The sequence below is a fragment of the Ambystoma mexicanum genome, chromosome 4p (assembly GCF_040938575.1).
Source record: "Ambystoma mexicanum isolate Mex_15411 chromosome 4p, UKY_AmexF1_1, whole genome shotgun sequence".
Classification (NCBI taxonomy): domain Eukaryota; kingdom Metazoa; phylum Chordata; class Amphibia; order Caudata; family Ambystomatidae; genus Ambystoma; species Ambystoma mexicanum.
The window spans coordinates 546,472,574-546,488,107 of NC_090927.1; the positions used below are offsets into that span (position 1 = coordinate 546,472,574).

Below are 15,534 nucleotides of genomic sequence, written 5' to 3' on the forward strand. Positions count from 1 at the left end.
TGAGTATCTGGGTGTCTTCAGCATAATTAGCATATGTGACACCCAGATAGTCAAAAATATCAAATGGAGGTTTTGTGAATACGTTATACAACGTGGGGGAGACACAAGAACCTTGTGGTACCCCGCAGGAGATGGGAGCCGGTGATGCTGCTGCTAGTGGAGAGAAGACACGCATCGATCTGTTGTCCAGGAATGAACTGATCCAGGCTGTGGCTTTATCAGGAAAATGTGCAGCAAGTTTAAGGTGCCGACACAGAATTTGATATTGATGAGATCAAAAGCCGCAGAGAGATCGAGAAGAAGTAAAGCAAGTTTACCTTTGTCTCTTAAATCTTCGATCTGAGTTTTGAGGTCGATAAGGGCAGTTTCAGTTCCGTGGCGAGGCCGAAACCCAGATTGCCTTAGACCCAAACGTTTATTAGATTCTTATTATTAAATTTTTATTTGTTCTTGATTCCATTATATCAATAACAGAACCTTTACAAAAACACAGTAGCACATGAACATTACCTTATATACATATCAAAAAGAGGGATAAGAACAACATTCAATAAACAACAACATTCAGTAAACTGTAATAATAGAAACTTTTTTAAAGCTTTTTAAAAACTTGGTTAAAGAGGTAAGCACTAATAGTTCATATTATTATTTGTCCATATACCCATGCATCGTGGCTGGTAGTACAAATCTGGTAAAATGGTACGTGATTTCTTATATGAAAAAAGACCTGTTGAGCGAGGGTTCACAACTTGACCCATGGAACATACTCAAGATAAATCATGATTTAGTGATGCTTTAGTAATACACAGATTTAGTAATTCACAGAAAGGTATGCAGGCATCGCAGTTTCTTTAGTCAGCATTACGGCCATTGGCATTAGCATAGAGAGTTTATTCCTTTTCTATGAATTTACAAAACCTCATTAAGACATAAATCAAAGGTTTGTGCGTACCTTGCAACATTCTTACCCATAGGAAGGTAAAACAGTCGATGTATTGAACATTCACAAATTCCATGAGTAGAACCGTGTGTATTTGCTTAAAGTGAGGACAGTATAGAATTAGATGCTTGAGACTTTCCATGGGTTCAGTGCATGAGGGAAATCTACATTTATTACTATCCGCTAGCAAGCTGTTCTTATCCCAATTTGAAATCCTTTCTTTAGTGTAAAGCAGATTAAATTTGAACCATAGGTATGTTTGTTGTGTGTGATTGTAAGGAAATAAAGTTATATGATCATATCTAGGTAAACATTTTTTTGTAAATAGATAATATTCCTTGTGCAATTTGTATTTACCAATGTGTTCAATCGTTATACACCAATCAAGTTCAAATAGTTTTTTTTAGCATGAGCTGGTCTGATATAAACATCGTCCACAGTAATGTGGGCCTCATTCAGAATGGTCTGTATTTTGGCCTGGTATAGAGCTAGGGGAATCGTAGGCTTTGTTTCCATCGTTTTCCTCATATCAATGAATAATGAATTCGACCGGGGATAGATAATTTTTGCGGAATTAGTGAGGAGGCGCCATTTCCAACGAGTGGATAATGCTAGACCTAGCTCATGTATAAGGACCGCATTAGGCAGGGACATTGGAAGATACATAGCACTTTTCAAAGTGGTAACTTGCAGTTGGTCAAGGATCAGACCCATTTCACCTAAGCAGATATCTAGTGCGTATAGAATCACGCTTTCAATTTTTAGCGTTAAAAACTCGATAACCGGAGTTAGAGAGAATTTGCAGTATTTTGCATATATAAGTTTGAACTGTGATGTTAACGGTTTAATTTTATTTTTTAATATATCTGTCCACATTCTGATGGAATTTTTCTCTGAGAGGTGGTATCCTAGATGGATCGTATCTGTGATGGAGGGAATGGTAGTATCCATAATCTTACATTGGAATTTGCCAGCTTTGTTTCGATGTCCAAATTTCATAACTGCAGTTTTGGCCGGATTAGGCGTTAAATTATGGGCAGTCGCGAATTGTTCGAATAAACCTAGTTACAGTTGCAAGCCTGCAGGCGTGGGATCGAACAGAATAATGTCATCCGCAAAAGCAATCCATTTTAATTTCAGTAGGCCGATGTTTACAGAGAACACATTTCTGTTCTCCCAAACTTTGTCAAGGTCAGCAAGGTATAGATTGAAGAAAGTAGCGGCTAGGTTGCATCCTTGTTTCAGCCCCAATTCAGTGCTAATCGATTTTGTTGTTCGACCATCAGATGTGATTTAAATTTTATATGAGGTATTGGAATGTAGTGCGATAATCCAATATATTAGCCCTTCTGGGATTCCCATCTATCTTATTAGATTCAAGATAGTCTTGAATCTGAAGGTATGCCGCCCGGTCAAGGCTTTCTAGTAAGAACGGCACCGTGGTGATGGGCCTGTAATCTGTTGGTATGTTGGCTTCCAAGGTTGTTTTTTTTAGGAACGGGATAACCCAAGTATAGTTCAAATTGTCCGGTACGGTCCCCGTGCTGAAGGAAGAATTGATGAGAGTAGGATTGAATGGAGCTAGCTCGTGGGCTGCTTCCTTGATAATGGGCGCTGACCTAGTTAGAAGGTTTAAGGCTATTGATGATATTTTCCACTACAGTGATAGATAAGGGAGAGAAGCTGAACGGAGTCAAGGAATCTGGGATAGAGTTGTTTATATTTGGGAGAGTGTTAGGTTGCAAGTTGGATTGTAGATTGGCCTGTTTATGATTAATTTTGGTTTGGAGAGTGGCTATCTTACCAAGGAGAGCGTTTTGGATATTAGTGCACCAGGTGCTATCTTTAATGGAGGTGTCAGGTGCAGTGACAGGGGTTTCCAATTCTTTCAAGATTCTGAAGAGTTCTTTAGTATTAGATTTAGCTTGCTCAGTACGTTTGTTATAAGAGTCTTTTTTCGCCTGGAGTATAGCTTCCTTATAAGTTAATGTGGCTAGGGTGATACTACATTTATTAACTTCTGGAGGGTTACTCTTCCAGTGTGATTCAGCTATTTGTTTTTCTTTGCGAAGGATTCTTAGTTGGGGTGTGAACCAGGAGTTGAGGTGAGCTTGTGGTTTAGGTTTTCTCAGTCTTGAGGGGCAATGAAGTCAAGGGCTTTGAGCATAGTATAGTTGAAGCTGTCAACCAGGACATTAGGGTCAGTTCATTATAGCGCTTGTTCATTCAGGACTGGAAGGATGAGAGGGAGGAGTTTGCCACAAGTTATGTCGCGCTTATTACGTGTGGGGATGGCAGGCGCAACGTCTGGGGTGGAGCTCATTGTTTTGGCAAGGATGTTGAAGGTGATTAAGTGGTGGTCGGTCCACGCACAAGGTTGGTTAGCTACCACATTGATTCCGCAATTGAGGTCAGCTATCCAATCGAGGATTCTACCTTTGGAGTGTGTGGAGGTGTTGATGTGCTGGGTAAAACCTGCGTTAGTAAGCAGGTTGTCAATCGTCAAGGCAGCTGTGTCGTTAGGGTCAGTATGTCCTGGGTTAAAGTCGCCTAGTACAATCATTTGGGAATTGGTTTTAGTGTGGTCTGTTAGAATTTTAGAGAGGTCTTCTTCGAAGGAGGATAATGGCCCTGGTGGCCTATAGAGTAGGTGGAAAGAGATGGTGTGGTTAGGGGTGAGGGTGAAATTGGCTGTTAAGGCTTTCATGGATGAGATTTGATGAGCTGTGGAGAGGCGGAAGTTGGGGGAGTTTTTATGGATGATGGCAATGCCACCACCTTTAGATTGGCTTGTATTGCGGTCATGTCTAATGATATTATAGCCTGTTGGAATGGCTAGCGAAAGTAGGGGACCAGAGGCTGCGTGCAGCCAGGTTTCTGTGATGGCCAAAAAGTCCAGGCCATGGGTAAGGATGAGGCCCGCCACCTCTGAGGCGTGGGCTGTGAGCGATCTGGCATTCATTAATGCCCCTTTGATAGTGTTCACAACGTGATTAATGGGTTGGGATGTCGATGTGAGTGGCGAGGAAGCAGTTCTGGTGATAGGTAGTGGGTGTTTAATTTGACGGAAGGAGGTCAAATGATGGTAAGAGGCGTGAGTGAGTCTGGTGCCAAGTCTGGCGTTTCTCGTGGCAAGTGAGCATGGTAGCATAGGAGTGGGTTTAGATGCAAAATGTTGGAGCCATAGGGCTGGTTTGTTAAGGTAAGGATTGGTTTCGAAGGTAGACATGGGTATGGTTGTGGTGTTATGGTAGCGTGAGTGAGTTAGCACTTTGTGAGCAGTTGTGATGTGTTTGTATGTGGACACTTGGTGGATAGTAAAGTAGAGTGTACTGACCACGACTAAGGCCAGTAATTTTTGGAAAGGAGATTTGAAGGAATGAAAGACTGTAGAGGACAGGAGCATGGTGCCAAGATTCACCAGGGCTTGCAGGCAATTGCAATCATAAAGTGTGGAGGGCAGTATTGTATGGCAGAGAGTATACCAAGCACTCATTTATAGTGGGGTAGCTGAATAGATAATATCAAGGCAATATCACAGATGATTTAAGGCAACATTACTACTAAATACATTTTGGCAGGGCCAGTCAAGGTGCAAGTACAAGGACTAACAGCTCAGTATGCTGGGAGGCAAGGTAAATAGTCAGGCAGGCTGGTGCACTAGATGCAGACAGTAAGGTACCAGCAGAATGGCTGTAAGGCCTGGTCGAGGGTGGTTGTTCACCTAGTGTTGAGGGCGGTTCAGATGGCAGTGTGCTAACAGGCTAAATGCAGCTATCAAATGGCAGTGTGCTAACAGGCTAAATGCAGCTATCAAATGGCAGTGCGCTAACAAGCTAAATGTAGCTATAGGGTGGCAATTCAGCTATCAAATAACAATGTAGTAACAGGCTACATGCAGCTATCAAATAGCGATCTAGTGACAGGCTAAATGAAGCTAACAAATGGCAGTGTGCTAACAGGCTAAATGCAGCTATCAGGTGGCAATTCAGCTGTCAAATAACAATGTAGTAACAGGCTAAATGCAGCTATCAAATGGCAGTATAATGCATGTGCAACTATTAAGGCAATAAAATAGGTATAACTGGCAGAAGGTGATGCAGCAGGTGGCTGGGTATAGATAACATGTGGCATAACTTGGAAGCAATTATCAAATGGTACTACAGATGGAGGACAAGTGGTAGCACAGTTGCAGGCAGTACTCACATTTAGGTTACCTCTGTGATGTAGAGTACTGCGTTTGCATAGTCCTGGTTGGAGCACCAATGAGGTCTGGTGTGCTGCGAGGGCAAGGTCCAAAGCTCTAGACATGGGTGTTCTGGATAGGCTCAGGTTCTAGATGGGCAAGGGCTAACTTGTAAGTGGAACGTGGCAAGAAGAGGAAGCAGAGGTAAAGATGCTTGGGGAGGTGAAAGATGAAGATTCAAATCACCAAGAAGTAGGAATGGGGAGGGAAGTGAATGTAGAGTAGATAGAAGAGAGTCAAGATCAGCTAGGAAAGACAAAAGACGACCAGGAGGACAATAAAAAACGAGAAATGCAATTGAGCGAGGATATAAAAACAGAGCAAAGTAATATTGAAATGATGGGAAAGAAGGAAGCATGATAGTGGAAGCAAGCGACCAACATCAATGAAACAGAATGCCAGTTCCACCCCCCCATAATGAATGTGAGGGGAGTGTGTAGAATTAGTAGAGGATATAAGGAAAGGAGCGGGGATGACAGTATTGTCAGGAGTAATCCATGTATCAGTTAAGACATAAAAACTCGAAATTTGAACGAAGAAAGGTTTTCAAGAATTTAATGTAATTTTTGGCAAGCTGAACATATGTTCCAAAGTTCAATAGATAACAGAAAAGAATTAGTAAGGGACAAGGGAGGATAGAGCAGATTAGTAGAGTCATGAGTGCGTGAAGAATGATGAAACACCGACCGAATGGAACAGTGAACAGGTATGCATTGTGGCATATGTGTTGACAGAAAACCAAAACTTAAGAGGCCAAGCATAAGCTGAGAGTACGCTATAGCTAGTGCCTGGAATTGATTAACCACGGTTAAAGTATGTATCCAAGCCTTGCATAGGCAAACAGAGGCAAACAGGACTAGACAAAACCCTTAGAGGGTCACCCTTTGAATGGGACGCCCAGGGCTTAGGACGCCCTAGGTGCACTTCCTACTGTAGCGGTCATGTGATCCTCATGACCACTCTTGCACGTCAATGGGAGGGGGCAGGCCAAGCACAGGAGCCCATGGCCGCGGTGGTGATGGAAAATGCCAGTTAGATATTGCTTCAGTGCAGAACGTCAGGGGTCAGACAGAAGATGAAAATACGAGGTGAGCAGGACCGCACACACTGCAGATCTTGTCAGCACACCACAGAAATGGTGCAACCACGACAGCTCTGGGGCACTTCCTGAAGTAGTGGTCATGTGACCCTCACGTGGCCGCTCCTGCAAGTCCAAATAGAAAAACACTGGTGGCAAGATAGAACCCCAGTGTATTATAACATGTAGTACTTCATGGAAAGACCTGACATGATATTATGATATGATATGATATGGCATTTGTAATGTGCCTATACACAAGTGTTTCAAGGCGCGACGAGGCAGGGAGGGGGGAACAAGGGGAAGACAGACAACGATCCTACTAGGCCAGGTGTCATTCAGATCGTGCAAGTGCAGGGGTAGGAGGAAGGGAGAAAGTGCAAGGGGAGGGGGAGGGGGGGAAGTGCAGTACAAAGTAAGTAGAATACAAATAAATAAATAAATAGGGCCAGCAGGTGGCAAGTGCAAGGTAAGTGCACACAAGTGCTGGGAAGGGGCGGCTGTAGGGATACAGAGACAGTCCCGCAGTGCAGGGGTTGCCAGGGAGGCAGTGCAAGTGGAGAGTGGCTGGGCCCAGGACCGAGGTCGGTGAGAGTGGCCCAGTTGCAGATTCAGTGCAGTTTCAGTGAAGAATTTAGCAGGGGAGAGGGAGAGAGAAAGCAGAAGCAAAGAGGAATGTTTTGAGGTGCTTCCGGAACCGGAGATGGTTCTCCTCAAGTTTCAGGGAGGCAGGAAGGCTGTTCCAGAGGGAGGCCCCTGCCGCGGAGAGAGATCTACCCCCAGCTTGTTGCTTCGAGAAGCGGCTGACCCTGAGGGAGTTGGAGATGGATGAGCAAAGGGCTCGGAAGGAAGATATTTAGGAAGAGAGAGTTGAAGGTATTTAAGCCCCAGGCCCCAGAAGGCCTTGTGGACAATGCAGAGGGAGATTGTTGTTGGGAGATTGTTGAATTATTTCAGAAATTATATGATTTCATCTTGGCCAGGGTTATAAACCTTTTCTCTGCTCACCAATCACAGATGAGGATGTAAATTGTTTGTGGGTGAGGTGTTTACCAACTGCTTCTTCCTCTTCAAGACTTTGGACTAGCAACGTTCCTACCATGCAAAAGCATGAACAAGGACAAATGGCACAAAGGAAAGTACGTTGTAGGTCTGTAGCCAGAAAGAAATAACTCCTGCTTGTCAGATCCTGCTTTTTTGCACAATCAACCCTCTTTCTTTGTCTGAATAATGGGTCGGAAACTCTTCGATCTATTACTGTAACATAATAACAGAAACCCTTAGCGTTCCCGTTATATTACATGAGTTCATCTGAATGGCAACATCTTATCAATTAAGTGTATCAAAATGAGTATGACAGGGCAGAGTAAATGGCAAAATTGTATTTGACAAGAGATGTAAACATGTATTAGTATTTCTCCACCAAACAAAATGGATACAAAGCTGCAGGTTTTTGAGGGAATTGTTTATTTGTAGGAAAATAAACGTCAGACTCAAATAGCGGTCCTGGGCATAGGTGTCTTTGTTGGGAAAATAACTTGATGAAGAGGAATTGGCCTCAAAATCCTGCAGCAGGGAATTAACTTTACACGTGTAGTTAACTTTACAAATTAATTCTGTCGTCTCACTCTCAGGCCTTCAAACTTGTGAGTCCTACTTTCCAAAAGATCAAGTTGTTACTTGATCTTCATTCATTTTAGAAGGCATTATATTTAAATACTCCTTTTCTTCCTCTGCACTTAAGAGTAAATTGGGCTACCATAAGAAGGCAGTTTTGAAAAGCTTACAATGTTGGCCCTGCGGACAAGACTCCACACAGGTTTTTCCAGAAAAATGCAGACCAATATGAATATGATGTACTCTCTGGGACAAGGGTACAAAGCTACCAAATCTAATTGAAACTCCCTTCTTACAAAGGACACAAGTATCAAACAAAAGACAGATACAAAATATGTTTCCCAAACCTCTTTATTAGGATTCTGATATGGAAAAATCCCTTAGGGCAAAGAATATGCATAAAATAACGTACATGTGCTTGGTATGCTCATACAATACGGTATGTGTAATTGTCTTTCTGGGAGGTTGAAATGGTCCAGAGTAAAGCTCTTTCAGTCCTTGACAGGTCCTCCCCGGCTGTTTCAACAAACAAAAACAAATGTGGGGTCGGTGCTCAGTGCCTCAAATCATGCAGAATAATCTCTCATTATCTTTTCATTGCAGTCCGTAACAAAGTCTCAGTGGCCTCGGTGGTAACGCTACTACCGCTGCATTAAAGGGTCCACCCATTCACGAGTCTGGCAGCATTTACCCCCAGCCTTAAGCTGGGGGTAAATGCACCAACTTAACACCCATTTTCGGGTGCAATTAGCGCTGCACAATTAGCTAATAGCGCCGTACCTTGTGGCAGTAAAGGTATTGGCTCAGGCAGTATCGCAGCTGTAATATCGCCTGGGTACCTCCCCAACTTGTGATGAGTCCCAGTGTCTGGTAATCACCTTGACAATGTTATTGTGCAGCTGACATATTGTGGTAGTCCTGTCTTTGGCTCTTGCTTTTCCCTGTCCCCAGTCCTTTCTCTTAGCCTCCTGGTTTTCTCTCTTTCCCCAGGTTCCTGGGTTTCTCTTTCTCCAGCCTCCTGGGTTTCTCTCTTTTCTCTTTCCTCCTGGGATTCTCCCTCCAAATCTCTTCATCTTTTGCTCCATCCAGCGTTCTGGATCTCATTTTCTCTCCCAAGCCACCTGGGTTTCTCTCTACCCACTATATTGAGCCTCCCCCTTCCCAGCTTCCCGTCTTTCTCTCCACAGCAACCTGAGTCTTTCTTTCCACAGACTTCTCGGCGTTGCTCTTCCAACCTCCTGAGTCCCTTCACCTCAACCTCCTAGATCACTTTCACCCAGCCACTTGGTCTTCCTTTCCCCAGTATTTGAGGTCTTTTTCTGCCCAGTCTCTAGGGTCTTTGTCTCTCCAGCCTATGGGGCCCTTTTCTTTCCATCCTTGTAGTGTCTTTTTCTCCTTAGCCTCCGAGCTCTTTTTTCTCCCCAGCCTCTGGGGTCTTTTTTCTCCCCTGCTTCGCCACCACATAGCTAGGTTTTTTTTATATTTTCTTAAATCAAAATGTTAAATGTTAGCAGGAAAGTAAGATGGAAGGAAGGAGAGATCTGGAAAAGAATTGTCAGTGTTTGGCCTGTAAAGAAAATCTGTTTGACTTACCACTTCTCCTACTTCCAACCACTCAGCCACTAACAAACAATTATTGAAGACGGATTATTAGTCTGGCCTCCCTTCCATCATTAGATAGATATGACTGTCATCCACTTATAAATGGCAGGCCAGTCATTTGGCATAGATAATATGGCTCAATAGGGTCATGTACACCAAAGAGAATTGGGGAAATCCTGTCTGGTGCCTCAAATGAGACCAATATGATGGCCATGGATCTATTTGACAAGAGGAAAAACAATGAAGAGTGGTGTGTCCTACTGTGAAGACCTTGGATAAGCACCATAGAAGAATGGGAACATAGACTGTGCCAAAGGCACCCAAAACAACCAGCAACCCCAGGAGGCTAACATTGTCTTCATAAGAGGATGTCAACAAATTATCTCTAACCTCAAGAAGGACTGAATCTGTGCTAAGACTGGGGTCTAAATTCTGACTGGTTCGAATTGAGTATTTTATGAGTGTCAAGAAATGGTGGCATTTGGGAGACCAATACTTTCACTATCTTCCAAACCTCTGGTACAACTGCCGTCGGGTGAAAGCTGGTGGGCCTTCGGAATCTAAGTTATGTTTCTTCCACAGTTACGAGTGGAACAGGTTGCACCTACACTGTATTGCCAAAAGGGCTTAACTGTGTTATTTCCAGGATACATGCCTGTAGAAATACCCATCAATTTCCTCATGTTCAGTGCAGTAATGAGACGTACAGCTCTATCAAAGATAACCTTTTCTAGATGAATTGTGGCATGAATCTGGTTTTACTACCATTGTGGAACAAACAAATGTAGGCTAATACTGAGACACATTTCTCAACAGATAATTCGTAGCCTATATGACTGTTTGTAATTTGCAAATAGATTTATCTGCTTTTCACTAGTTCTCAGGAACAGCCTAACCAGACCTTATTTGGACACAAGCTTGTTTTTACTACACAGTTTTTCTCCTCACCTATGGAACTTCAGAGATGGCTATAAAGCGGGGGGAACTTGAACTCCGATCATGACACTCTACACCGTTTCCCATTTTCTTGGGATAGAGAACATAGAAGATTAGTATGGAATTAGAGTAATTTTTGCGATGCATTGGGATTTCCTTGAAGTTCTGTTGTGTACCATTAGAGGTGTCTGAATGCTGTCCCAGAGCTCTCAGGTTTCCTATGGCCATGCGTGAGAAGGCCATCCAGTCCATTTTTGTTTGGAATTGGACGCAGTTGGACAATGTTTTCGTACATTTTGAATGGTGAAGAATAAAGTATGAGTCGCAAAATCCAAAGGAAAAGAAAAGAACAGAACAGGAACTTGAGGGTTCTGGCTGTCCTGCGTGTTAAATTGTCATATGTGGTGTGCATATGTATTTTGCAAAACATAAAACAAGAAGTTACAAAATAAGGTTGTTTTGTCTCTTAAGAATCTGTGAATTTATGTAGCATTGGGACTGGAGATTGTCCTGCAGGTGGATTCATGGCACAGAGTGCATTGTTATATTAATGATGCAGTTTGATAGGGACGTGGGTCTCTTGTATATGCCATGCCTATTATGCAAATGGTAGTGAACTTGTGTTACCAGGTCACTAGCTTAAATGGTATTTGTAATGCTGCTGTTTGGTGTTAGAAGGAAGGCCCGGTAGCCCATCTTCTTCAGTCTCTTTACATGCTACACTTCAGAGCTGTGGATTTTCTTAAGCCATTCTGTTCTGCTTTTACCTGTCTCAAAGTCACACCATCAGTTTATCTGGGGAATTAAACTGCTTCTGAAGTCATTGATCCTGCACTTTGTGACCAGAATTAAATCATCACCTCTATTCCTTCTCTAAAAGGAGGAGAATCCCCACGTGTTTTCCTAAGGAATGGGGGGTCATTACAAGGTGGGCGGTAAGGGATACCGGGCACAGGTAAGGAGACCAGTGCCGGTAATCCCTTACTGCCCTATTCCAAGGTCCCTTGGCGGGGACCGTAAGGAACGTGTGGTCTGACCACACGTCCCTTACGGGTCCCGTTAAGGGACCAGGGTGCTAATAACGGGCTTGCAAGTCACAAGCCTGTTATTAGCGTCCTCCCCATTCCCATTGAGTCCTATGGAGGCTCAAATGGGAATGGGGAATGGTTTGTTCAATGGGAACTTACCGGTCCTGCCAGGGTCGGACTACACCGGTAAGTCCCCATTGAACTACACCAGTGCCGGACCCGTTATTGGTGGCAGTCATGACGCAAATAGCGCCATGACTACCACCAGTCTCGGAATGAGGCCCATGATTACTCTAGGTCGGTCTAATCAAAAGGTCTCCAGGATTGTTCCTCGAGAGCCCCAACCAGGTTATCAGGATAACTGGCAACTATATTCACATCTCCTATTGATGATTAATTGTATTGAAATTCATGTGTATGCATAATCTGTAAATATGGACTTGTTTTTGGTCTTGGGGTCTGTACCTCGTGGTCCCAGGAATGGCTATGAAAAGTGGAGACAATCAAGCAAGCAGTGTGCCCTTTGCATTACAAAAAAGCAAACACCATTGAGTGAGATATGGAAAGAGGAAGTGTCATACTATGAAATGCAGTCATATGTCAGTGTAGTTTGGGTGTTGATGTTGGTCTGGATGTGTGAATGTGGCGGACGGCTTTAAGGATTCCAGATAGACACTTTTACCTCTTTGCCTTACCACTTGATGCTTTATGCGATGCATGACAAAGAATAACACATTCCTGCTTCAACAATGTTGATTACTTACCATAAAAAAGCTTTTCTTTCAAATTGCTGTGTGTTAAAACATAAATGGCACCCCACCCAATCTCCACAAGCATGGTAAACAGAAAAAGTGATCACAAACTGGCTTATACATGCAATCAGTGTGTGTTCTGTCATTTCTACTGATATGGGGCAAGATTGTAGGGTTTCTCCTTGTCCTCACCAAAAGACAATTAAATAAAAAGACTATTTCACAACTCTTTCATGTTGAACTGGCCGGATATCTTATTAATCAGTGATGGGCTCCATGCAGCAAATTCTGTGTTACCTGTATTTCTATGCAGTCAACTTCTCTAGCTACTTCTCCTGCAGGTGAACAAAAGTCCCAATGAAATGTAAACATAGACTAGCCACGCTAGCAAGTGAAGTAATTATGTAACTCTTGGAAACAGAAGACTTTTACATAGGATTTACTCTGCCATCTATCCATTATACAGTGACGAAGGAGTACGCATTCTAGTTTGTCCATGTTTCCAAACCTTTCTACAGAGACATAGTGTTCGACAGTACCCTGTCTTTCTTCCTCAAGGGTATAGAAGTGCTCCACAGCCAGCCAGGCCTTTCTTTCCCTGTATCCTTCCTTAGCATTTATGCTTGTCTGGCTGAGTAGAGGTTGCACTTTCCAGGCCCGGTTTGTACCAAGGAGTGTTTTCCCAGTCTTTGCTGGGGAGAGGGGGGGACCGTGCTGCACATGATGCTTTCACATCACAGCCGAGCTCTGCGAGATATAGGAGAGTAAATTAAACTCAACAGAAACTCAAACCTTTCAAAGATGTGTTCATTTTTCGTATTGCTTCTCCAGGAAGAGCTTGGAATTGCTGTTTGATAATGTGTACCTTCCTTTTTTATTAGGTGGACAGGAAGTTGTTGCAAACCACACCCATTTTCACTTCTCGTCCTTGGATGATCCATCATCTAGGTCTGTGCCCGGAAGCCTATATCTCTCATCTTTTCCATTACTTTAATGATACAAAATGTTGGGTGCATATGTAGACATTTTCTATATCTAACTTAATGTATGGCTCAACAATTAGCTTTTTTTTCCGCTAGTACTGAAAGTATAGAATGCTTATAAACCAAGAACCTATGCAATACGTTATATTTGAAGATTACATAAAATGTGACTGAAATGATAACAGCTACACATTAATTGTATTTCAATATTCAAAGTTTGCTTTAACAGCAGTGTACAAAAAGCACATAGAACGCACATGCGTTCCAGTAGCTCCAATTTGCACGTAGAGTGGGTCGATTATGAACCTTAAATGTGTTCGCAGATTACAGGAAACCTGTTCGAAGCGAGCTACAGTATTCTCAACTTTTCATCATTCATATGTCAACATATAGAATGATGAAACCCCAAGTTTAGTGTATAGGTGCAATGAAAGTCACCGGGGAGCTCTTTAAAGGCACGTGCGTTATGCAGGCACAGAACGTCAAAATTACTTTAAATATCGTTGTCTTGTATTTTTTATGGATAGGCCTTTATTTATGTTTGGGAACGCTTAGATGAAGCAGCCTTATGCAGAGTCGCAGAGTTCTGCTCTGGTGCGCGGTTGAGCCATGGTGGGGGAGGAGTCATGGGGTGGGGGATGGGTGTCAAAGCAGCAATGGATCTTGGGTGAGGATGGGTCTCTGGGCGTGAGAGGGCCGCTGTTTAGGAATTAACCTAGGGTCAGGGTTTGGGAGAGGCGTTGATGTGGGCATGGACCTCCTTGGGTCATCAATGGGACCTGTGGCAGGGATGAGCCTCAGGGCGTCGATGTCCCTCTGGCAGGGATGGGCTTTTGGCAAGTGTTGGGAGGGCCATTGGGTGAGGAGCAGGAGCAAGGCTAAGAACATTGGCTCAGGAGAGCAGTGAAGCGGTGTCTCCCGTGCTGTGTCCAATGTGATGATTTTATTATAATCGGCGATCTCCGATGTCATTAGGCAGTTGTACCATTATTGGAAACCGTACCTATTTTCACCAGATATTATAATTTCTATTCTTTAAAGTCTAATGAAAGGTATGCATTGTGCTCTGCGTGTTATGTCAATAGCTATTAACATTAGTATGGTTTATGTGGTATTTTATTAATATTTTTCTGATTGTTAATATTATTATAAAATTGTTCTTGTTATCATTATGGCATATAGTAAACCTAGATTAGTACTTGCCAATTATAAAAGTATTGAAATAGTTCTGATGAGGGTTGTTCTTTTGTTTTTTTTAAGGGAAGACAATTATATCAAAAAAGAGGAAACTGTATTAGCCAAGTGGGCTGCTGATCCTGCAAACACGGAATGGATGGAAAGTAAGTTGGATTTGAAGTTGTGTGTGCTCTTTTGTCGGGTGCAGTAACAAACCTCTTCTGAGCATTTGCTCTATCTAGCAGTATTTATTAAAGTGACATTATTTCATCACTGACATTTAATGACAATATAGCATGACAATGAATAGATCGCTTCAATTGTTTGTCTTGAGCCATGAAGTTCTAGTGCATGTTGACTTTATGAATTGAAATAAAAATAGGCATGTTGTTAATTAGATGATCATCAGCAACAGCACCTTATTAATTAACTAAGTAGATGTGAAGGGCCAGCCTCTGGTCACCGGGGCGGGCCACGGATGCCGTCGGGATCACCCGACCCGGCGGATGCGCTGAGTGCGATCCGCGGATCGATGGTAGGGGGCACCCTGCGCCGCCCGGGGTCACCATGCGCTGTCTTTACAGTGTGGGGGATCACCCCAAGTTACCAGCAGCCGCGGCTCCGAGGGCACTCGGGCCGCACTGCAAACCAGGCCACGATCACGTGGCAACCACCCAGAACACAAAGACACAGACACGAGTTGCCGCTTCCTGGGGCTCTGCTGCACTGCCCTTCGCATGCCAGCAGAGCCCCTTTTATTAGAAGAGCGTCATGTCACAGTCATGACGCTCGCGTAAAGGTGACCACTAGACCAACACACAATATCCCTCCTTTTTTATAAACAAACAAAACCAAACCCCACTGCAAACGGGAACTCTCTCTACTGGGTTGCACGTGGTGCATTCTATCCGGGCACCCACCGTGCCCCTACATCATCACAGCAAACATTGGGTGCATTCTAGTCCGAGCACCTCTTAATGGCTACTAAAACTTAACCATTTAGCACTGCAAACAAACAGGTGTGTTCTAGTCCACACACCATGGTGCCCGACGACGGGCTGCTCAGACTCAGAAGATCCCCGGGATCAAACTGGCCACTGGCGCTGCTGCAGGACAAGAAGAATATATTCTCTTCATATTCCTCCTCCCCCATATCATACGATACTTCTCGGGGAC

At 43.4% G+C, this 15,534-nt stretch overlaps 1 protein-coding gene across 2 annotated transcripts in view; it reads left to right on the top strand.

Annotated features, from left to right (window-relative positions):
* Window positions 1-15,534, top strand: part of ARHGEF10 (Rho guanine nucleotide exchange factor 10) — a 1,326,864-nt gene that overhangs the window by 319,160 nt on the left and 992,170 nt on the right. For both annotated transcript variants that reach the window (XM_069606090.1, XM_069606091.1), the window contains exons 5-6: window positions 13,081-13,147; window positions 14,443-14,522. In XM_069606090.1, the coding sequence (XP_069462191.1) occupies window positions 13,081-13,147; window positions 14,443-14,522 (147 nt within the window). The remainder of the gene's footprint in view (window positions 1-13,080; window positions 13,148-14,442; window positions 14,523-15,534) is intronic.